The sequence below is a fragment of the Haliotis cracherodii genome, unplaced genomic scaffold (assembly GCF_022045235.1).
Source record: "Haliotis cracherodii isolate W230 unplaced genomic scaffold, xgHalCrac1.p SCAF_1, whole genome shotgun sequence".
Taxonomy (NCBI): domain Eukaryota; kingdom Metazoa; phylum Mollusca; class Gastropoda; order Lepetellida; family Haliotidae; genus Haliotis; species Haliotis cracherodii.
The window spans coordinates 28,310,487-28,330,682 of NW_027266264.1; the positions used below are offsets into that span (position 1 = coordinate 28,310,487).

The 20,196-nt window shown below is 41.5% G+C and overlaps 1 protein-coding gene across 4 annotated transcripts in view; it reads left to right on the forward strand.

The window, feature by feature from the left end:
* The window catches only part of LOC139475432 (myosin-IIIb-like), a 40,531-nt gene that overhangs the window by 5,468 nt on the left and 14,867 nt on the right, over nt 1–20,196 (forward strand). For all 4 annotated transcript variants that reach the window (XM_071258655.1, XM_071258649.1, XM_071258659.1 and 1 more), the window contains 20 exons: nt 547–795; nt 2,388–2,490; nt 4,614–4,770; nt 5,247–5,352; nt 6,013–6,135; nt 6,465–6,573; nt 6,990–7,109; nt 7,234–7,334; nt 8,098–8,184; nt 8,299–8,364; nt 9,576–9,692; nt 10,823–10,934; nt 11,147–11,208; nt 12,607–12,672; nt 13,272–13,391; nt 15,848–15,933; nt 16,099–16,194; nt 17,432–17,523; nt 18,273–18,437; nt 19,763–19,875. In XM_071258655.1, the coding sequence (XP_071114756.1) occupies nt 547–795; nt 2,388–2,490; nt 4,614–4,770; nt 5,247–5,352; nt 6,013–6,135; nt 6,465–6,573; nt 6,990–7,109; nt 7,234–7,334; nt 8,098–8,184; nt 8,299–8,364; nt 9,576–9,692; nt 10,823–10,934; nt 11,147–11,208; nt 12,607–12,672; nt 13,272–13,391; nt 15,848–15,933; nt 16,099–16,194; nt 17,432–17,523; nt 18,273–18,437; nt 19,763–19,875 (2,250 nt within the window). The remainder of the gene's footprint in view (nt 1–546; nt 796–2,387; nt 2,491–4,613; nt 4,771–5,246; nt 5,353–6,012; nt 6,136–6,464; nt 6,574–6,989; nt 7,110–7,233; nt 7,335–8,097; nt 8,185–8,298; nt 8,365–9,575; nt 9,693–10,822; nt 10,935–11,146; nt 11,209–12,606; nt 12,673–13,271; nt 13,392–15,847; nt 15,934–16,098; nt 16,195–17,431; nt 17,524–18,272; nt 18,438–19,762; nt 19,876–20,196) is intronic.

The window sequence follows — 20,196 nt, forward strand, 5'->3', positions numbered from 1 at the left end:
ATTATGTCAGTGTCATGTAATTGTGTCACTGTGCTCACTGTATCATTGTGTCATAGTATTACTATCATTGTGTTACTGTATCATTGTGTCACTGTCATATCGCTGTATCACTGTGACGTCATTATGTCAGTTTCATGTAATTGTGTCACTGTGCTCACTGTATCATTGTGTCATAGTATTACTATCATTGTGTTACTGTATCATTGTGTCGCTGTCATATCTCTGAATCACTGTGACGTCATTATGTCAGTGTCATGTAATTGTGTCACTGTGCTCACTGTATCATTGTGTCATAGTATTACTATCATTGTGTTACCGTATCATTGTGTCGCTGTTATATCGCTGAATAACTGTGACGTCATTATGTCAGTGTCATGTAATTGTGTCACTGTGCTCACTGTATCATTGTGTCATAGTATTACTATCATTGTGTTACTGTATCATTGTGTCGCTGTCATATCGCTGAATAACTGTGACGTCATTATGTCAGTGTCATGTAATTGTGTCACTGTGCTCACTGTATCATGCATCAATGTGTCATTGCAGGAGGCCAAGAAGTACAGAGGAGCCAAGAAGAGCAACAATCCACCCCACATCTTTGCCATTGCTGATGCTACCTACCAATCAATGTTGGGTCAGAGAGGTCGTCTCCCAAGCAACCAGTGCATCCTCATCAGCGGGGAGAGTGGGGCAGGGAAGACCGAGAGCACGAAGCTCATCATTAAACAGTTGATCAGTCTGTGCGGGGGCAACGTCCAGTCGTCCACCGCCCAGCTGGAGCAGCAGATTCTACAGGTACCCACCAAGACTAGAGCATCTTCCTCTTACTGAATACAGTCTCACAATACTTCACACAATCCAACAAACAAAATGCAATACACACAAAATTTAACATTTTTATTAGGGCTGCAACGATACAGGAAGGTCACGATACGATACGTATCTCGATATTCTGGTCACGATACGATATGTATCTCGATACACAACGATAAAAAAGAGAGTACTCCAGCATTTATTAAATTTCAAGGCTTCAAGCATGTCAGGCTTGGACCTTTCATGATTTTGGAACAGTCAAAAATAGTTTATAATAACAAGACTACATGTTAAGTGGAACTTTCTCTCACTTTCCGTCAAAACATGTCAAATTTCAAAACAGCAGGAAGCTTCAAAGTTCAAACACCAGTAAATAATCGATGCACTTCGCAGTATGAATAGTTTAACTTCAGGTTCTTTTTCAGAAAAAATAAATATCAACATTGTCAAGGGAAAGTGATACCCTCTCTTAACAGAGTTGGAGTCGTAGGGGGTAGATTACCAACACAACAGTAAATGTTCTGCCTACCTAACACGATCTATGATGTACGCTTCAGAGTTTGACAAAGGATTAGAATAATAGTTGTTTATGATTCATAGTGTAAAAAAACATATTTATTGAGTGTTATGCGCAAGTGTTATTACTGTTAAATTACAAACATAAGTCCAGATATACATTGAACACGTTTTTATAACCAGATAGTATAATAAGAGGATTGAATTGCGTACTTGAGTTTGTATTTATTGACTAGTATTTCCAGTGTTCCCTGCTCGCACTGATAATGTTTTCTTTTGTGATTGGGAAAAACATCGTGTCAGTGAAGAAACTTGAGCTTATTAAAATGTAAGTAAGTTTTGGGAGCCATGCGTTACCGCGCTCAATAAACAGAGTTAGCGCTATATTGAAGGATGCATTACAAGAGAACATTGTACTAAGATGTGCATTCAGTATCATGGCGCATCGATAAATAGACCAACGCGTATCGTGTATCGTATCGTTGGTGAGGTATCGCGATGCATTGGAATATCGGTAGATCGTTTCACACTTAATTTTTATACAGCTTCAGTCCAACCAAGACCAGGTATAACCATCAGTTGTGTCTCTAGATTATGGTTTGGTTCATCCAAATGTTTATCTGGCATCAATTTTAGTCCTTTTTTTCAATTCTTCAATCTTTTTTCAATTTTTCAGCTTCAAAACAGGTTCATTATAACTGTAAGGAAAGTCAATGTATTTATTGTCATTCAATGAAAAACTCGACATACGTTTTTCTTTGTTTTTTAACTACTGACTATTTCAATGGAACACCCTAAACACATGACTTTTTATTCTATTTCTGTATCAACATGATTAATGGTTTTGAAAATAAAACTATATTTTATGTTCCAACTAATAAAGAAATATAACCATACCTCTATGACTTAATCTACCAAATTTGAAAGCATCTACAATCTGTGTCATTTCGGGCTGACACACTGTGATATAGCTGAAATACTGTTCAAAGCGGTATTACGCCGAACTCACTTACTCACGCTATGAGTATTTGTGATGCCCTGTTCTTGTTGACCTCCAGGTGAACCCACTGCTGGAGGCATTCGGCAATGCCCAGACCAACATGAACGACAACTCCAGTCGCTTCGGCAAGTACATCCAGCTCAAGTTCAGGAAAGGCCTTGGTGAGTCTTGTCATGTTGCCTGTGATACAACATGCATTCTATTATCAAATTTGAGTCAACTGAGGTTACCGGGCACCATATTTCTGGACACTAGTGTTGTTTAGATTCAAACCAACCACTGACCTGTGTGTGTCTATGTCTTGACACTGAATCTAATGTCTTAGGGAAGCCTTAGGATGATATACTGACCTGTGTGTGTCTATGTCTGGCACTGAATCTAATGTCTTAGGGAAGCCTAAGATTGATATACTGACCTGTGTGTGTCTATGTCTTGACACTGAATCTAATGTCTTAGGGAAGCCTTAGGATGATATACTGACCTGTGTGTGTCTATGTCTGGCACTGAATCTAATGTCTCAGGGAAGCCTTAGGATGATATACTGACCTGTGTGTGTCTATGTCTGGCACTGAATCTAATGTCTTAGGGAAGCCTTAGGATGATATACTGACCTGTGTGTGTCTATGTCTTGACACTGAATCTAATGTCTTAGAGAAGCCTTAGGATGATATACTGACCTGTGTGTGTCTATGTCTGGCACTGAATCTAATGTCTCAGGGAAGCCTTAGGATGATATACTGACCTGTGTGTGTCTATGTCTGGCACTGAATCTAATGTCTTAGGGAAGCCTTAGGATGATATACTGACCTGTGTGTGTCTATGTCTTGACACTGAATCTAATGTCTCAGGGAAGCCTTAGATTGATATACTGACCTGTGTGTGTCTATGTCTGGCACTGAATCTAATGTCTCAGGGAAGCCTTAGGATGATATACTGACCTGTGTGAGTCTATGTCTGGCACTGAATCTAATGTCTCAGGGAAGCCTAAGATTGATATACTGACCTGTGTGTGTCTATGTCTGGCACTGAATCTAATGTCTCAGGGAAGCCTTAGGATGATATACTGACCTGTGTGAGTCTATGTCTGGCACTGAATCTAATGTCTCAGGGAAGCCTAAGATTGATATACTGACCCGTGTGTGTCTATGTCTGGCACTGAATCTAATGTCTTAGGGAAGCCTTAGGATGATATACTGACCTGTGTGTGTCTATGTCTGGCACTGAATCTAATGTCTCAGGGAAGCCTTAGGATGATATACTGACCTGTGTGTGTCTATGTCTGGCACTGAATCTAATGTCTCAGGGAAGCCTTAGGATGATATACTGACCTGTGTGTGTCTATGTCTGGCACTGAATCTAATGTCTCAGGGAAGCCTTAGGATGATATACTGACCTGTGTGTGTCTATGTCTGGCACTGAATCTAATGTCTCAGGGAAGCCTTAGGATGATATACTGACCTGTGTGAGTCTATGTCTGGCACTGAATCTAATGTCTCAGGGAAGCCTTAGGATGATATACTGACCTGTGTGTGTCTATGTCTGGCACTGAATCTAATGTCTCAGGGAAGCCTTAGGATGATATACTGACCTGTGTGTGTCTATGTCTTGACACTGAATCTAATGTCTCAGGGAAGCCTTAGGATGATATACTGACCTGTGTGTGTCTATGTCTTGACACTGAATCTAATGTCTCAGGGAAGCCTTAGCATGATATACTGACCTGTGTGTGTCTATGTCTGGCACTGAATCTAATGTCTCAGGGAAGCCTTAGGATGATATACTGACCTGTGTGAGTCTATGTCTGGCACTGAATCTAATGTCTCAGGGAAGCCTTAGGATGATATACTGACCTGTGTGTGTCTATGTCTGGCACTGAATCTAATGTCTTAGGGAAGCCTTAGGATGATATACTGACCTGTGTGTGTCTATGTCTGGCACTGAATCTAATGTCTTAGGGAAGCCTTAGGATGATATACTGACCTGTGTGTGTCTATGTCTGGCACTGAATCTAATGTCTCAGGGAAGCCTAAGATTGATATACTGACCTGTGTGTATCTATGTCTGGCACTGAATCTAATGTCTTAGGGAAGCCTTAGGATGATATACTGACCTGTGTGTGTCTATGTCTTGACACTGAATCTAATGTCTCAGGGAAGCCTTAGGATGATATACTGACCTGTGTGAGTCTATGTCTTACACTGAGTCTTGTCTCAGGGAAGCCTAAGATTGATATACTGATATACTGACCTGTGTGTGTCATACTAACCTCCATTCCTCCGGTCAGTGATGGGTGCCAAGATCTCAGAGTACCTGCTGGAGAAGTCGCGGGTCGTACGGCAGAGTCCTGGGGAGGAAAACTTCCACATCTTTCACTACTTGTTTGCGGGACTCTCCCCAGAACAGCAGGACAAATTCGTTCTCAGGGACGTGGCCAAGTTCAGGTAGGTCAGGATAATGTCACCAGGGTGAAGGTCATAGGATCAATGCCATGATGCATACCAGTTGAGCATGAATTTGAATGAATTCCTTTTACCTTTTTATGTTTTATAGTTCTTGTTTAGAGTAGTCTGTGGTTCTTCAGCTGTGGCCATACTTCAAAAAGAATTACGTTGATAATATGGCTTTACACTTCACATATCAGGAATTCTGGAAATTAATGCAATATGCCATTGATGTAAAGAGAGTCAGCTTGTTTGTGATAAATAAACAGATTAGAATGAAGGCAGTATTTTCCCTTGGGCTATTTATGTTTGTAGTTGAGAATATGGTCTTATTTACCAAATAGGGAATATATCCTGTCTGACTTTATTTACCACCTAAAGAATATACCCTGTCTGATCTTACTTACCAACTGGAGAATATACCCTGTCAGACTTTACTTACCAACTAAAGAATATACCTGATGTCATTCTTCCAGGTATCTGTCCAAAGGCGCCAAGGTGCTGCAACAGAAAAGTGGCATTTTGAAGGGGAGATACGAGGAACTGTGTAACGCCATGGATCTGGTCGGCTTCACAGACGAGGTACGATAAGTTGACATTTGACCGGAGCTACAGAGTTGTCACTGAAAACATTAGAATAAACGATATACCGTATTTGACGTATTATACGCCCTGCTCCAATAAATGCCCCCGACCAACTTCTAAACCAATCTGTAAGTAATCCTTATAAGCAGTCCCTACAAAGGCTGAAAATGTAAGTGACCAACTCAATTTTCTTGTTTATATTAAAGTATATTTTTCATAAGACAGAGGGGCGGTCGGGTAGCCTAGTGGTTAAAGCGTTCGCTCGTCACGCCGAAGACCCGGGTTCGATTCCCGACATGGGTACAATGTGTGAAGCCCATTTCTGGTGTCCCCCCGCCGTGATATTGCTGGAATATTGCTAAAAGTGGCGTAAAACCATACTCACTCACTCACTCATAAGACAGAAGCGCTGATTGGGGTATTTTATTGTTCAGTAACTATTATCGAAAAGTTTTAGTTTCATTGACGTTTGAACTGTTTGTTCACTACCGCTCACTTTCTGAAAATATATGCTGTTGTTTAAGGCATAAGCACCCCCATATGTCAATTTCCTCAGCACCCCCATATGTCAATTTCCTCAGAACCCAAGGCAGTTATTACGATGATTACGGTACATACAACTTTGGAGTTAGGTCAAAACTTTTTTTGTTGTTTCAGGAACAACTAGAAGTGTTCACTGTGATAGCCAGCGTGCTGCACCTTGGTAACATCCGGTTTGACTCCAATGAGCAGGATGCAGCAGTCCTCATGGACCCCAATGGAGCTGTGAAAGTGGCATCAGTAAGTTTGTGTGCAACACAAAGATCGCATAAGCCAGAGATGTGGCCAAGTCCTCATCTTGAACATAGCAGGGGAATGGGGATCTAGTTTTCTAAAAGAGGCTCTATTTGCTCTGCACGGTTGCATGATAACAAAATCCCAGGTTCACCTGATTTGTTTGGCAGCACCATTCTAAGTGGTAAATGTCTGAGACTTCAGGCTTTCTTCAATCATTAAGCTGACACACATGGAATAGAAAAAACGTCCAAAGGGTCTCTCAACCCAGCTCACTCTTTGAAGTTTACAGATGAGCAGAGATTTGTAGGATAACGGATGTGATGTTTGTGTAGATGCTGTTGCAAGTGGACCCGGAGGAGGTGGAGGCATGTCTGACATCCATGGTGACGGTCATCAAGGGGGAGTATGTGAAGCAGCTCTACAGTAAACAGCAGGCAGAGGGTGAGTCCCACCGTGGATGGGGACTGGGGATGGGGGAAGTGACTGGGGGATGGGGTGAGTGACACTGAGACGGGGTGAGTGACAATGGGATGGGGTGGGGGGATGGGGCGATTGACGTGGGGGATGGGGTGAGTGACGGGGATGGGGTGAGTGACGGGGACGGGGTGAGTGACAATGGGATGGGATGAGGGGGATGGGGTGAGTGTGGTGAGATGGGGATGGGGAATGGGGTGAACAACAGGAGGATGGTGATTCGAGGATTGGATAGTTGGTTCGGTTCGATAACTGTAAGGATGGCGCTAGTGACTGAGAATTGTCAGGTGACTTTGTGGATGGGATTTGTGACTGTGGGGATGTAAAGGGCTGCAGCACATCCCCATCTATCCATGCCTTACAGCTGTGATCTCTGTTGTCAGATGCCAGGGATGCCATGGCCAAGACACTCTATGGACGTCTGTTTGGCTGGATAGTCAACAAGATCAACTGTTTGCTTGCACCAGAGGAAGACATTCCACCTGATGAAGTCCGGGAGATTGGTAAGTTTTCTAGAATAATGCAGTGTGTAAGTATATTGTATAATACTTTTAATAAGCTTGCTATAAGTCTTAAGACAAATATCTGAACTGAAAGTTGAGATATAATCTTGTGTGTTCATTTCAGGGATTCTGGACATATTTGGGTTTGAGCATTTTGAGATAAACAGTTTTGAGCAGGCGTGTATCAACCTAGCCAATGAGCAGCTGCAGTTCTTCTTCAATGAGGTAACTCCTTCCACTGTAGTTCAGTCTCGAATGCCTGTTGTCTGTTCCTCATTTGTCTCTCTCGTGTCTGTTCCTAATTGTCTGTCTTTTGTCTGTCCCCTTTTTGTCTGTCTGTTGTCTGTCTTCAATTTGTCTCTCTCATGTCTGTTTCTAATTGTCTGTCTTTTGTCTGTCTTCAATTTGTCTCTCTCATGTCTGTTTCTAATTGTCTGTCTTTTGTCTGTCTTCAATTTGTCTCTCTCATGTCTGTTCCTAATTATCTGTCTGGTGTTTGTCCCCAAGTGTGTCTGTTGTCTGTTCCAGCTGTTGTCTGTCCATTGATATCTGTCTGTCTGTATTTCTTTGTCTGTCTGTTATCTCTTCCGAATAGTCTGCATGTTGTCTGTCCTCCATTGTCTCCTTCTGTCTGTCCTCCATTTTGTGTCTGTTATCTGTCCCCCATTGTCTGTCTGTTATCTGTCCCCATTGTCCGTCTTTTTGTATGTCCTCCTTTGTCTGTCTGTTCTGTCCCCTATTGTCCGTCTGTCCTCTTTCCCCATTGTCCGTCTTTTTATATGTCCTCCTTTGTCTGTCTGTTCTGTCCCCTATTGTCCGTCTGTCCTCTGTCCCCATTGTCCATCTTTTTGTATGTCCTCCTTTGTCTGTCTGTTCTGTCCCCTATTTTCCGTCTGTCCTCTGTCCACTAGAAGCCTGTCTGTTGTCTCTCCACTAATAGGCAGTGTGTTATCTGTACACTAAAAGACTCTCTGTTGTCTGACCACAGCACATCTTCAAAATGGAGCAAGAGGAATACATTAGAGAAGGCATTGACTGGAAGGAGATCAAGTTTGTGGACAACAAGCCCCTGCTGGTATGTACACAGATGTACATAGATCAGTCGGGAACTGCACATGTCTTTCAATGAGTTATTATTATCCTTTAGCAAGGAATGACTTTTATTAAATCTGATAAACGTGTATTTCAGGATATGTTTCTGACAAAGCCTATAGGACTCCTGGCTCTCTTGGACGAAGAAAGCATGTTCCCCAAGGTAACTCTTGATATGACAATCCAACCCAGTATAGACATTTCAGTTGTTTATTCAGGGAATGTGAGGAGGCCATCGGCCCAATACACATATGTGCTGAAGACATATCATATTGGAGAGGGTTATACATACTATGTTAATTCAATTTACATTGTCTCAAGAACATAACAGTGTAACTGTGGAGAAGTGATATTTCTACACTGTTGTGGATTAGGAATTAGCAGTTCAGATATCTCTTCAGTTAGTGGTTTTCAAATTGTAAACCACTTGACCTGTTCTAGTTTCACTTTGGACATGAGTATGTGGCACATCAAGGAAACACGCTAGGAGTGAAGCCGCCCCACTACTTCTCAGTGTCACAATGATATATTGCCCTACTTGTCCTCTCAGCTCTACAGCTACATGAAGAGAAAGCCTGATTGATAGGGAAGGGAATTCAAAGGGCCTGGGATTTTGGAAATAAAATAACCTGTTCCCGAAAATGCAGGAAACAAGCAATTTTTCCTTGGGTTTTACAAAATTAACAACGGGTGTGGTCTAGACGTTGATTAATGAATAATTTGCATACTCGTATATGCAAGGGGCCGACGTATGGTTCTCAGTAGGAAGTGACAACTTGGAGACGATGGCTTGTGGTATATACAGTTTTACTTTATACATGTAGATATATACATACAAAATACACTATGTGCCAGGTCCTAACCCAGCCTAACCCTAGCTAGGCTAAGGTAAGACCTTTCTTTTCTTCTTCTTCTATCTCTCTGGACCAAGGCTTATATAGCCAAGGTCACCTAACATTTAGTAAGTAATAAATATACATGTAAATGTAAACAGTAACTCATCAGTGACATACTTGCACATCTCGTTCAGGATGGCAGACGGTTGATGTACGCAAAAATGGGGATTAACGATTAGGATTAGGATCTTATAAATAACAGCAATTAAGTGTTTCAAGGCATATAGATGTCATGGCTCCAGGGTAACGAGCCTTTGCAATTAAATGCTCTTCAGACAATGGGTGTCGTAAATCAGTCGCTATGACAAAATGATGAATTCGTTTACTGGAAATGCTGGGTGATATATTTTTGGAAAAGAAACTATGTGGTCTCAAACAGAAATCCCAACTTCTGCATTAAAATTAACATGTGAACATTTTAATGAAATACTGAAAAAGGCACATGTAAACAATTACTTACTCACTGTCTCTCCGACAGGCCACTGACCAGACATATGTGGAGAAGATTACATCACACTTCAAGAAGAACAAGTACTTTGGGGCATCACAGCAGACTCGGAGTGTCAACTTCTCTGTCAACCACTATGCTGGCAAGGTGAGATAACTCTGTCAACCACTATGCTAGCAAGGTGAGATAACTCTGTCAACCACTATGCTGAAAAAGGTGAGATAACTCTGTTAGCCACTATGCTGGCAAGGTGAGATAACTCTGTTAGCCAATGTGCTGGCAAGGTGAGATAACTCTTTCAACAACTATGCTGACAAGGTGAAATAACCTTGTCAACCACTATGCTGACAAGGTGAGATAACTCTGTCAACCATTATGCTGACAAGTTGAGATAACTCTTTCAACCACTATGCTAACAAGGTGAGATAACTCTGCCAACTACTATGCTGACAAGGTGAAATAACCTTGTCATCCACTATGCTGACAAGGTGAGATAACTCTGTCAACCATTATGCTGACAAGGTGAGATAACTCTGTCAACCATTATGCTGACAAGGTGAGATAACTCTGTCAACCACTATGCTGGCAAGGTGAAATAACCTTGTCAACCACTATGCTGACAAGGTGAGATAACTCTTTCAACCACTATGCTGACAAGTTGAGATAACTCTTTCAACCACTATGCTAACAAGGTGAGATAACTCTGCCAACTACTATGCTGACAAGGTGAAATAACCTTGTCATCCACTATGCTGACAAGGTGAGATAACTCTGTCAACCATTATGCTGACAAGGTGAGATAACTCTGTCAACCATTATGCTGACAAGGTGAGATAACTCTGTCAACCACTATGCTGGCAAGGTGAAATAACCTTGTCAACCACTATGCTGACAAGGTGAGATAACTCTTTCAACCACTATGCTGACAAGTTGAGATAACTCTTTCAACCACTTTGCTGGCAAGGTGAGATAACTCTTTCAACCACTATGCTGGCAAGGTGAGATAACTCTTCCAACCACTATGCTGGCAAGGTGAGATAACTCTTTCAACCACTATGCTGGCAAGGTGAGATAACTCTTTCAACCACTATGCTGGCAAGGTGAGATAACTCTTCCAACCACTATGCTGGCACGGTGTGAAGTCACTCACAATACTCTTTCTATCTCCTCAACTGCATGGGCAGGCAGTTGGGCAGCACTGCTGTTGTAGTCACTTGATAAATATTTTCTGGCAGTGAACAATGATGACATGTTTTGGTTGCTGTATGTTGATGTAGGTGGAGTATGATGCTACCCAGTGGTTGGAGAAGAACCGAGACACACTGCCATCTGGCATCATGGAGATCCTCACATCCAGCAACACATCACTGGTCAAGACCATCTTCAGAGGTAAGCAGTTAAATTAATGATGTTTGGACTCTACAAGGGTGTGGTTAATCTACCTAATCTATAATGGTAATATTTAATAAATATGTTTAGTTCATGACAGACAATCATCCATGTCAAACCCTCTGTGCTGCCAAAGTTGTTCTGTCAAGCTTAAATGTATGGTGACCTTGTAATATATCAAAATTGAAAATCTGCCATCTCATCTTCTCCAGCTCAGATCACCAGGACTGGCAGCTTGTCTTTACAAGGACGGACGTTGAGGAAGTCATCCAGGGTGAGATGATAGCACTAGCATGTCTTAATCAAGGGACACTCAGATACCTGACTTGACCTGTATATGTGGACATGAATCAGGGACAGTCACACCCGTGTCTTGACCTTTGTAGGAGTGGAGAAGATATGAATCATTGAAACCTGTATCTCTTTGGGCCTCTTCCTACAAGAAAGAGTGATCACCTTAATATGAGTGGAATAAGGTTAAAATCAGTGTTTATCACCGTACCACTCCTTCTCTGTACACCAGTATGTTGAGCAGGATAGCTGTAGATGCATGCCTTTATCAGTATGTGTCATAGACCTGTGTATCAAATGCCTATCAATGATATGCATCTTCCCGAAGCAAGAGGGTTAACTGACTTTAAAAGTCCAACAGTTTCCACCCTTGCCAAACTAGGCTGTAATTACTGGGCTGATCGTAGCGCCACCAGTGGCTATTGCGAGTTATGTCCTTTCTATGCCTCTCCTACTGACCAATCAGATTCAACCTCTCGTATCACTTGCATTTACTTAAAACAAAACAGTGGCGCCCAGTCAAGACGATTTGATCGATAATCAAGATCTATATTGTGATAAAACGAGTCTTACATCGCGAAGTGCATCAAATCCTGTGAGCACCTTGATTTAAAACATGAATAGATTTAGAAAATATCTGTTGACAACGATTTAGCCGTGCACATGTTTTGCAAATGCTGCAGTCGACAAAAATCTGCATGACACTTTACGAACCGGATTTCGATTTCGGTGTGCAATTTTGATTGGACTATGCATAGACTCGTTAGTCCAGTCAAAATGTAACTCCACAATACCAGCCTAGTTCGGCAAGGGTGGAAACTGGACTTTTATAGTCAGTTAACTCACTTGCCTCGGGAAGATGATGATATGAGGTATTTTGCATGTGCCATAGAGCCAACATGTAGATGGTCATATCACAGGGGGTGCAGTAACCAGACCCGTATTACACCCTCTGCCTGGCTGATATGGCTTGTTGGTGCATTTTGAATAGGCAAAATTGGAGTTAGGTCCCATACTTCGTTGTCTGTTTGTCACCTCAGCTAGTTTCCAAGAGACACTGTTTTCCAAACAAGGTGAAAATGTATCACATTCACTTGAAATTTACAATTTGAGATTATGGCATGTGATAAAAGCTGATATTTGGTTTTTGGGTTGATGTGGGGTATGATATAAAAACTGACATATTGTGACCTCTAAGTATTTTGAAATGTCCCTTGAGAAAAATAAACATTGTAGAGGACATTTGTAACATAATGAATCTCATAAAGACATTAAATCCTTTTTGACAAGCAAGACATATAGATAGTATTATAAAGCCACTGAAAATTCACAAGCAGGACATATTGATAGGGTTCCTATTATAAAGTCAACTTGTTTCCAGTTGAGGAAAGTAAATCCCGACAAGATCCGAGCCAAGCGGAAGGTGACAGTGGGAGCACAGTTCAAGGTAAGCAGCATAACTACTGGTCGGACATTGAGGTGGGCGATCAGGAGATTGTGTAGAGTAAGTTACGCCTCATCAAAAGCATGTTAGAAGACCCTCACCAAATACTCGACCTTTTTGCGTAACCCTCCCCTATAATTAATATATCTTGTTAAGCTTTAAAACAGCAATTTTTTATACTTATAATTCTGCATTACGAAGTCTAAGTGCAATACGGAGTAATGCAGGATAAGTATACAAATGTAAAAAATATTTAGATTTTACTAAATTTTTTAACTTATCCTGCATTACTCCGTATTGCAATTAGACTTCATAATGCAGGATAAGTATACAAATGTAAAAAATATTTAGATTTTACTAAATATATTGTTTGAAATGTTGGTAGAACATACAACTTTTGGATAGTTGCGCAGACTTGTTTTTGAGATGTAAGGAGTTGAAAATATTTTCCTGTCATCACCATGGTAAAAGTGATCCTATTTGAGACTCATTGTAGCTCATTCCTGTTTCCTGCTGTGACATGGCCGTGTTATTGATGGGAGCAGGATAATGTCAACGACTGATACACAGATATTCAACATGGTTGTCTCATTCTGCTGCAGACCTCCCTGAACATCCTGATGGAACGGATGCAGTCAGCCACACCGGTGTTTGTCCGCTGTCTCAAACCCAACCATATCAAGAAGCCTGAGATGTTCATGGATGAATACATTCTGGCCCAGGTAGGCAGACATCACAGTTATAACATGTAACTATTGTGTACATGACATGGCCCATTTAGGCAGACATGACAGTTATAACATGTAACTATCGTGTTACATCATGGCCCTGGTAGACAGACATGATAATTATAACATGTAACTATTGTGGTACATGACATGGCCCATTTAGGCAGACATGACAGTTATAACATGTAACTATCGTGTTACATCATGGCCCTGGTAGACAGACATGATAATTATAACATGTTACCATTGTGTTACATCATGGCCCAGGTAGGCAGATATGACACTTATAACATGTAACTATTGTGTTACATCATGGCCCAGGTAGACAGACATGATAATTATAACATGTTACTATTGTGTTACATCATGGCCCAGGTAGGCAGACATGACAGTTATAACATGTAACTATCGTGTTACATCATGGCCCTGGTAGACAGACATGATAATTATAACATGTAACTATTGTGGTACATGACATGGCCCATTTAGGCAGACATGACAGTTATAACATGTAACTATCGTGTTACATCATGGCCCTGGTAGACAGACATGATAATTATAACATGTTACCATTGTGTTACATCATGGCCCAGGTAGGCAGATATGACACTTATAACATGTAACTATTGTGTTACATCATGGCCCAGGTAGACAGACATGATAATTATAACATGTTACTATTGTGTTACATCATGGCCCAGGTAGGCAGACATGACAGTTATAACATGTAACTATCGTGTTACACCATGGCCCCGCTAGACAGACATGATAATTATAACATGTTACCATTGTGTTACATCATGGCCCAGGTAGGCAGACATGACAGTTATAACATGTAACTATTGTGTTACATCATGGCCCAGGTAGGCAGACATGACACTTATAACATGTAACTATTGTGTTACATCATGGCCCAGGTAGGCAGATATGACACTTATAACATGTTACTATTGTGGTTCATGACATGGCCCAGGTAGGCAGACATGATAATTACAATGTATAACATGTTACTATTGTGTTACATCATGGCCCAGGTAGGCAGACATGACACTTATAACATGTAACCATTGTGTTACATCATGGCCCAGGTAGGCAGACATGACAGTTATAACATGTAACTATTGTGTTACATCATGGCCCAGGTAGGAAGACATAATAGTTATAACATGTAACTATTGTGTTACATCATGGCCCAGGTAGGCAGACATAATAGTTATAACATGTTACTATTGTGGTACATGACATGGCCCAGGTAGGCAGACATGACACTCATTACATGTAACTATTGTGTTACATTATGGCCGATATATGCATACACTAGGGCTGGGACACAGAATTCGGGTACCTGGGTCGGGTGGGTCCCGAGTAGGACCCGGGTACCCACCAGGACATATCCGGACCCATGGCGTGTCACATGACAAAAACTCACTATAGCTCAGTTGCTTCACTACAAGTCGCTAATATTTTGCATTTCTTTCTGACCATGCACACATTCCTTTTGACTTGTATTATGATTGAGTAAAGATAAAGCTTCAATCAACTTCAGTTTTCGCATGATCTGATTGTTTGATACATGTATCTAAATTGTTTTTGCCAGGGCTGTGGGAAAACAAATTTTCCCAATCGGACATTTTGTTCCCAACTCATGAGACCTACTGGGGAACCGGAAAGGGTCATCTAATAGGGGGTTGGGTACCTGGGTAGTAAATTTGGACTCGTCCTAGCCCTATCTTATACTGTGATTGTACACCATGGTCCTGTTGCTGTAAGACAGATATGACCATTATCACAAGTTACTAAGATGGAGCATGGAGTGTTGTAGCAATGCATGTGTTGTGCATGTAGTGGTGACGTTGTGTTGTAGCGATGCATGTGTTGTAGTGATGCATGTGTTGTAGTGATGCATGTGTGTGCATATGTTGTAGCAATGCATGTGTTGTAGTGATGCATGTGTTGTAGCAATGCATGTGTGTGCATGTGTTGTAGCAATGCATGTGTTGTAGAAATGCATGTGTTGTAGCAATGCATGTGTTGTAGCAATGCATGTGTTGTAGGGATGCATGTGTTGTGCATGTCGTGGTGATGTTGTGTTGTAGTGATGCATGTGTGTGTATGTGTTGTAGCAATGCATGTGTTGTAGTGATGCATGTCTTGTAGCGAGACATGTGTTGTAGGGATGCATGTGTTGTAGGGATGCATGTGTTGTAGCAATGCATGTGTGTGCATGTGTTGTAGCAATGCATGTCTTGTAGCAATGCATGTGTTGTAGTGATGCATATGTTGTAGCAATACATGTGTTGTAGGGATGCATGTGTTGCAGGGATGCATGTGTTGTAGCGATGCATGTGTTGTAGCGATGCATGTGTTGTAGCGATGCATGTGTGTGCATGTGTTGTAGCAGTGCATGTGTTGTGCATGTAGTGGTGATGCATTTGCTGTGCATGTTGTAGCTGCTGTACACTGGCATGCTGGAGACAACAAAGATCCGCCGGGAGGGCTTTGCAGTGAGACCTTTGTTCCAGGACTTTGTTGACAAGTATGCTTCTACCTCTTTCTCATGACAACATTTAGTGTATATATTTTATCTCTTTCCTTTTTCCTGTATACCATTGTAATATATTTAATGAACAAATGCATATGACAGATTAGAGTGGATGTTTTCAATGACAGGAGTCAGTACAGTTAACCCCTGTGTTTGTAGGTACAAGATTCTGCTGTGTCAGCACAAACTGAAGGGGTCGTCTGACAACTGCAAGAAGATTCTCCAGGCTAGCGGTCTCAGTGGCTGGCACATTGGGTCAGTACACATGTACTCACAGCTAACTTTCCTCTGAACCTGAATATTTCGCAACACTCAGCAAGTACAAGATCATCCAGCTCACACTAAGAAACTTTCTGGCCATTGTATTGTATGGAGACTATTTTCCATGCCATGTTGGTTAAGACCACCTCTGTGGTCTTGTGTTAGAGTGTCCAGAGTTTGATCCCTGGACGCATCATACCAAAAGACGTTAAAAGATGGTACTTGTTGTTACCCTGTCTGGCGCTCGGCATTAAGGGGCTAAAACAAAGACTGGTCGGCTCGGAGTTTCAGTATGCTGTTGTCTTAGTGGGGTATTCATGTTAAACTGTGGCATGGTAACTCAGTGTGCTAGCACTATAACTCAGCATCAGTCCGGACAAGTACAAGCAGCCGCACACACATGCATGCATGTCGCTATATAAATGCAATAATCTTGGATGTTAAACCCCATTTTACCTCACTCCATCTTGGTTAATAAACACTGTATTTGTTGTGTTTGTAGTATTGGAGGGTAAATTCACTGCTAAATTCACTGTGTTTAAGTCCCTTCTAGTGCTGAACAGGCAGCTAGTGTTGTATCATCTCCAGGGAACTGGCAATGCATCAGAGCTCCAGATAAGCTGCGTATCTGGGTAAAATACGCATCAGAAATGCAGAAATACACAGTAAAATAAAATCCAAGCGTATCAAATACGCAACGAACATTACAGATACGCTACAAAAATAAAACTTTGTGAGTATCATCAAAATATTGTGAAGTAACCCTGCGTATTCGATTAGCTAATCAGCAACTTATTTTGAAATTATAAACGGGCATTCCGTCAACCTTGCCAAACTCCACGATGACAGTTACATCATGATCATTTGCCATCACACTTTCTTGTGGAAGTATTGTGGTATTTTTTAGTCCTATAAAGCTCTCGAACTTAAATACCCACATGTGTAAAAACTAGTGGGTAACAGAAATTTGAATACCCAGTTAGAATAACTGATACCCAATGATTTTAAAATGCATGGGTAAAATACCCACAACACCAAAAGCTTATCTGGAGCTCTGAATGCATGCTGATTCTTTGACCAAGGTAACGTTCAGCATGCTTGTACTGTGCCGGGTAATATAGGAGTGGACAGATTATTGTTATTACTATTGATACACTTGTTGCGTGAGACTTGCGTTATGAGTAGCCCTTTATGGAAGCACTTGAATGAGACTGGATATTCATGTGTGCAGGAAAACAAAGGTGTTCCTAAAGTACTGGCACATTGAACAGCTGGCCGACATCCTGGAACGCATTGGAAAGTCAGCACGGGTGCTGCAGAAACGTGAGTAGAACACCTTGGGGAACTTCTGTATATGTGTTGTGGTTTGATGTTCTTATAAATGTGACCGCCTCCTTGGTCTAGTGGTAGAGTGTCCGCCCGTAGAGCGGAAGGTCCGGGTTCGATCACTGACCACATCATATCTAAAGACGTTAAAAGATGGTACTTGTTGTTACCCTGTCTGGCACTCTGCATTAAGGGGCTAAAACAAGGACTGGTCGGCTCGGAGTCAGTATACTGTGTCTGAGTGGGGTATTCATGTTAAACTGCGGCATGGTATCTCAGTGTGCTAGCACTATAAATCGACATCAGTCCGGACTAGAACAAGCACACAAACACACACACGTACATGCACGTCTCTATATAAGTGCAATAATCTTGGACGCGACGATAAACCCCATTTCACCTCACCTCACCTTCTTCTAAATTACACTATACAGGCACAGAGCTCTAAGGTATTATTTGTTTTAATTGGCATAATTTTGCGAAGCTCATCTGTTCGACATAGCCTGAGTTGTTTCGAACTTCACTAGCATACAGAGTTAATAATTCTGCGCCATTAAATCTCTGTGTAGCAAAATATTATTAGTATTGTGAATGAAACAGGATTGAAGGAGACACTCCTCAGAAATGCATGTATATCACGAAAATGTTGCAGAAAAATACTTGATATGAAGTGACTATCTCTCACAGGCCAAATCTTCAACTGTGCTTCAACCTGTTGTCTCAATATTATGATTGTATGTCTACAGTTGCACGAGGGTTTGTTGCACGTCGTCGTGTTGCTCGTCTACGTCAGGCGGCGGTTGAGCAGCGCCATCTGGTGGAGGGACTCCTGCAGCAGATCGAGCAGCTTTGTGTAACCTGCAGCCTCAATCACGACCGCATCAGGCAGGAGGATGTCAAGAAGCCAAAAGGTTGGTGTGGAGTATGATTCTGTATTAACAAAGGTGTGGAGTATGATTCTGTATTAACAAATCTGTGGAGTATGATTCTGTATTAACGAAGGTGTGGAGCATGATTCTGTATTAATGAAGGTGTAGAGAATGATTCTGTATTAACGAAGGTGTGGAGTATGATTCTGTATTAACGAAGGTGTGGAGTATGATTCTGTATTAACGAAGGTGTTGAGTATGATTCTGTATTAACGAAGGTGTGGAGAATGATTCTGTATTAATGAAGGTGTGGAGTATGATTCTGTATTAACGAAGGTGTGGAGTATGATTCTGTATTAATGAAGGTGTGGAGTATGATTCTGTATTAACAAAGGTGTTGAGTATGATTCTGTATTAATGAAGGTGTGGAGCATGATTCTGTATTAACGAAGGTGTGGAGTATGATTCTGTATTAATGAAGGTGTGGAGTATGATTCTATATTTACGAAGGTGTGGAGTATGATTCTGTATTAACAAATCTGTGGAGTATGATTCTGTATTAACGAAGGTGTGGAGTATGATTCTATATTAACGAAGGTGTGGAGTATGATTCTGTATTAACGAAGGTGTGGAGTATGATTCTGTATTAACGAAGGTGTGGAGTATGATTCTGTATTAACGAAGGTGTGGAGCATGATTCTGTATTAACGAAGGTGTGGAGAATGATTCTGTATTAACGAAGTTGTGGAGCATGATTCTGTATTAATGAAGGTGTGGAGTATGATTCTGTATGAACGAAGTTGTGGAGCATGATTCTGTATTAATGAAGGTGTGGAGTTTGATTCTGTATTAACGAAGGTGTGGAGCATGATTCTGTATTAACGAAGGTGTGGAGAATGATTCTGTATTAACGAAGTTGTGGAGCATGATTCTGTATTAATGAAGGTGTGGAGCATGATTCTGTATTAACGAAGGTGTGGAGCATGATTCTGTATTAACGAAGGGTTGGAGCGTGATTCTGTATTAACGAAGGTGTGGAGAATGATTCTGTATTAAATGAAGGTGTGGAGCATGATTCTGTATTAACGAAGGTGTGGAAAATGATTCTGTTGCAAGGTAGTATGTTTTTGTAGTTGGTTGTTGGTGTAGAGTATGATTCTGTATTAACAAAGGCATGGAGTATGATTCTGTTATAAGGTAGTATGATTCTGTTATAAGATTGGTAATAAGTTCCTACTGGTTGTTATCCTCTGCTTGAAATCAGCTTTATCATCAGTTCGTTAACAATTTTGGTCTTTTCTGCTAAATATTTTGACCAAGAGATAAAGTCACAAGATGCTCCTATGACCTTGACATTTGTGTTTCAGACAAGAATAAGACAGATCAACTTCAGCCACCTGCTGTGCCACTTCACTCTCCAACTGGCTCCGTCACCAGCTACCTCAAGCCACAGGCCAACACAGTGTCATGCGGGACAGGGGTAGGTTGAGTAGCGCTACCTCAAGCCACAGGCCAACACAGTGTCATGAGGGACAGGTGTAGGTCGATATAGGGCTACCTCAAGCCACAGGCCAACACAGTGTCATGTGGAACAGGGGTAGGTCGTATAGGGCTACCTCAAGCCACAGGCCAACACAGTGTCATGCGGGACAGGTGTAGGTCGATATAGGGCTACCTCAAGCCACAGACACACAGTGTCATGTGGAATGGGGATAGGTCGAGTAGGGCTACCTCAAGCCACAGATACATGTAAGGATTTATCTAGGCCATGCCAGTTATCTGCACCAAGTCTCCAACACAG